Source organism: Cydia pomonella, chromosome 3 (genome assembly GCF_033807575.1).
Source record: "Cydia pomonella isolate Wapato2018A chromosome 3, ilCydPomo1, whole genome shotgun sequence".
Lineage (NCBI taxonomy): Eukaryota > Metazoa > Arthropoda > Insecta > Lepidoptera > Tortricidae > Cydia > Cydia pomonella.
Genome location: NC_084705.1, coordinates 25,306,881 through 25,308,292, shown reverse-complemented (window position 1 = coordinate 25,308,292; position 1,412 = coordinate 25,306,881). Strand labels below are relative to the sequence as shown.

Sequence of the window (1,412 nt, the reverse complement as noted above, 5' to 3'; positions counted from 1 at the left end):
GAGGGCCTCAGCGCAGCGCCGGTTCCCGCGCTCGTGACGACCACCGCGCACCCCGCTGCGTTCAGTCAGTCCGGCTTCGCGCGCGTTACGGCCGAGATTCATCGCGTCGGGGTCCAATGAAATTAAAAAATCAAAATTAAAAAGTAAACACTCTTTGTCTTTGACCCTTTAGGGCATTTAGGCGGGAATTTTGGGATATGTCATCGTCATCTGACAAGAAGTGAATGTAGTTATTTTATAATGTTTCGTAACAATGATACTAAAGTTAAGTAATGAAAAAGGTGGTTAATTCAGTTGTTCGGTTCTGTAATTAGTGAAAAGCGATGCAATATCAAAGCAACGAGGATGACGATCTGCAATATCGTATTTTTGGCGAATCCTTCAACTTTCCAGCTGAGAGCAACAGTTCGAACACCGGCAGCGGTCGCCGAAGAAAGTGAGTTTATAACTTTGCTTTTGTTTATTTACAAAAAATTATATGATTAATATGAATCTATCCATTTAATTTCATTATCATATACGTGGCCGGAGCGGTTTCAAGTTTACTGTAAGATTTTACAGAACCTAGATCATTCAGATGAAACATAATTATTATCGAATTCCTACCATGCCTAGTTCGAACACGGCCGAAGAAAGTGAATTTATTACTTTGCTTTTGTTTATTTAGAATAAATTATAGGATTAATGTGAACCTATCCATTAAATTTCATTATCATATACATGGTCAGAGCGTTTCCAAGTTTATTGTAAAATTCTACAGAACCTGTCTCTAACATAATTACTATCGGAATCCTACCATGCCTCTTCACATAACTTAATGCTTCCACAAGCTTCAAAAGAATTAACCAAAATCTTTGTAAAAGTCTTTTATTTTTAGGGATCAGAAAATTACCTACAGCAATAAACCTAGTTAAATAGATACCAATTACTATTAAGTATCTATACATTATGCAGTTAATTGTTCTGCTGCAGTGTTAGGTTGTATCCTAATGTTGAGATGGTTTTAAACACAATTTTTATATTTGTTGTCTGAGTTGTAACAAACCACATGGTGTTGCTAAATGTATGATTATTCAGCTGGACAACTAATAAATTTGATTGATATGATTGACGTTCATGTCATGATCACATGGATGATTCCATCACATGAAAGATTTGAATAAATTTACTATATTTTAAGTATTAATTTAGATATCTCCGACATCATGGTAGTGGCATAAAAAATAACCATAATACCTTACTAGGTATATTTACCATAGTAATGACTAATTATCTGCTTTCCTGGTTAAAATTCAACACCTAAATTAGCCATTCAAACATTTTAGGGGCATTATATTAGAATTATTAAAACAGTACTATAGCCTCTACCCCACCATACAAAATGATTCTTAAAGAAATTTGAATCTAGATGT

At 34.6% G+C, this 1,412-nt stretch overlaps 1 protein-coding gene across 4 annotated transcripts in view; it reads left to right on the top strand.

Annotated features, from left to right (window-relative positions):
* LOC133516394 (mucin-2) overlaps positions 1–1,412 on the top strand; it is a 67,593-nt gene that overhangs the window by 11,415 nt on the left and 54,766 nt on the right. The window contains exon 1 of one of the 4 annotated variants that reach the window (XM_061849301.1): positions 105–436. The exons of the other annotated variants lie outside the window; for them this stretch is intronic. Within the exon in view, the coding sequence (XP_061705285.1) occupies positions 324–436 (113 nt within the window). The 5' untranslated portion in view covers positions 105–323. Of the gene's footprint in view, positions 1–104; positions 437–1,412 lie in introns of those variants that run through there. 4 annotated transcript variants of the gene reach the window in all.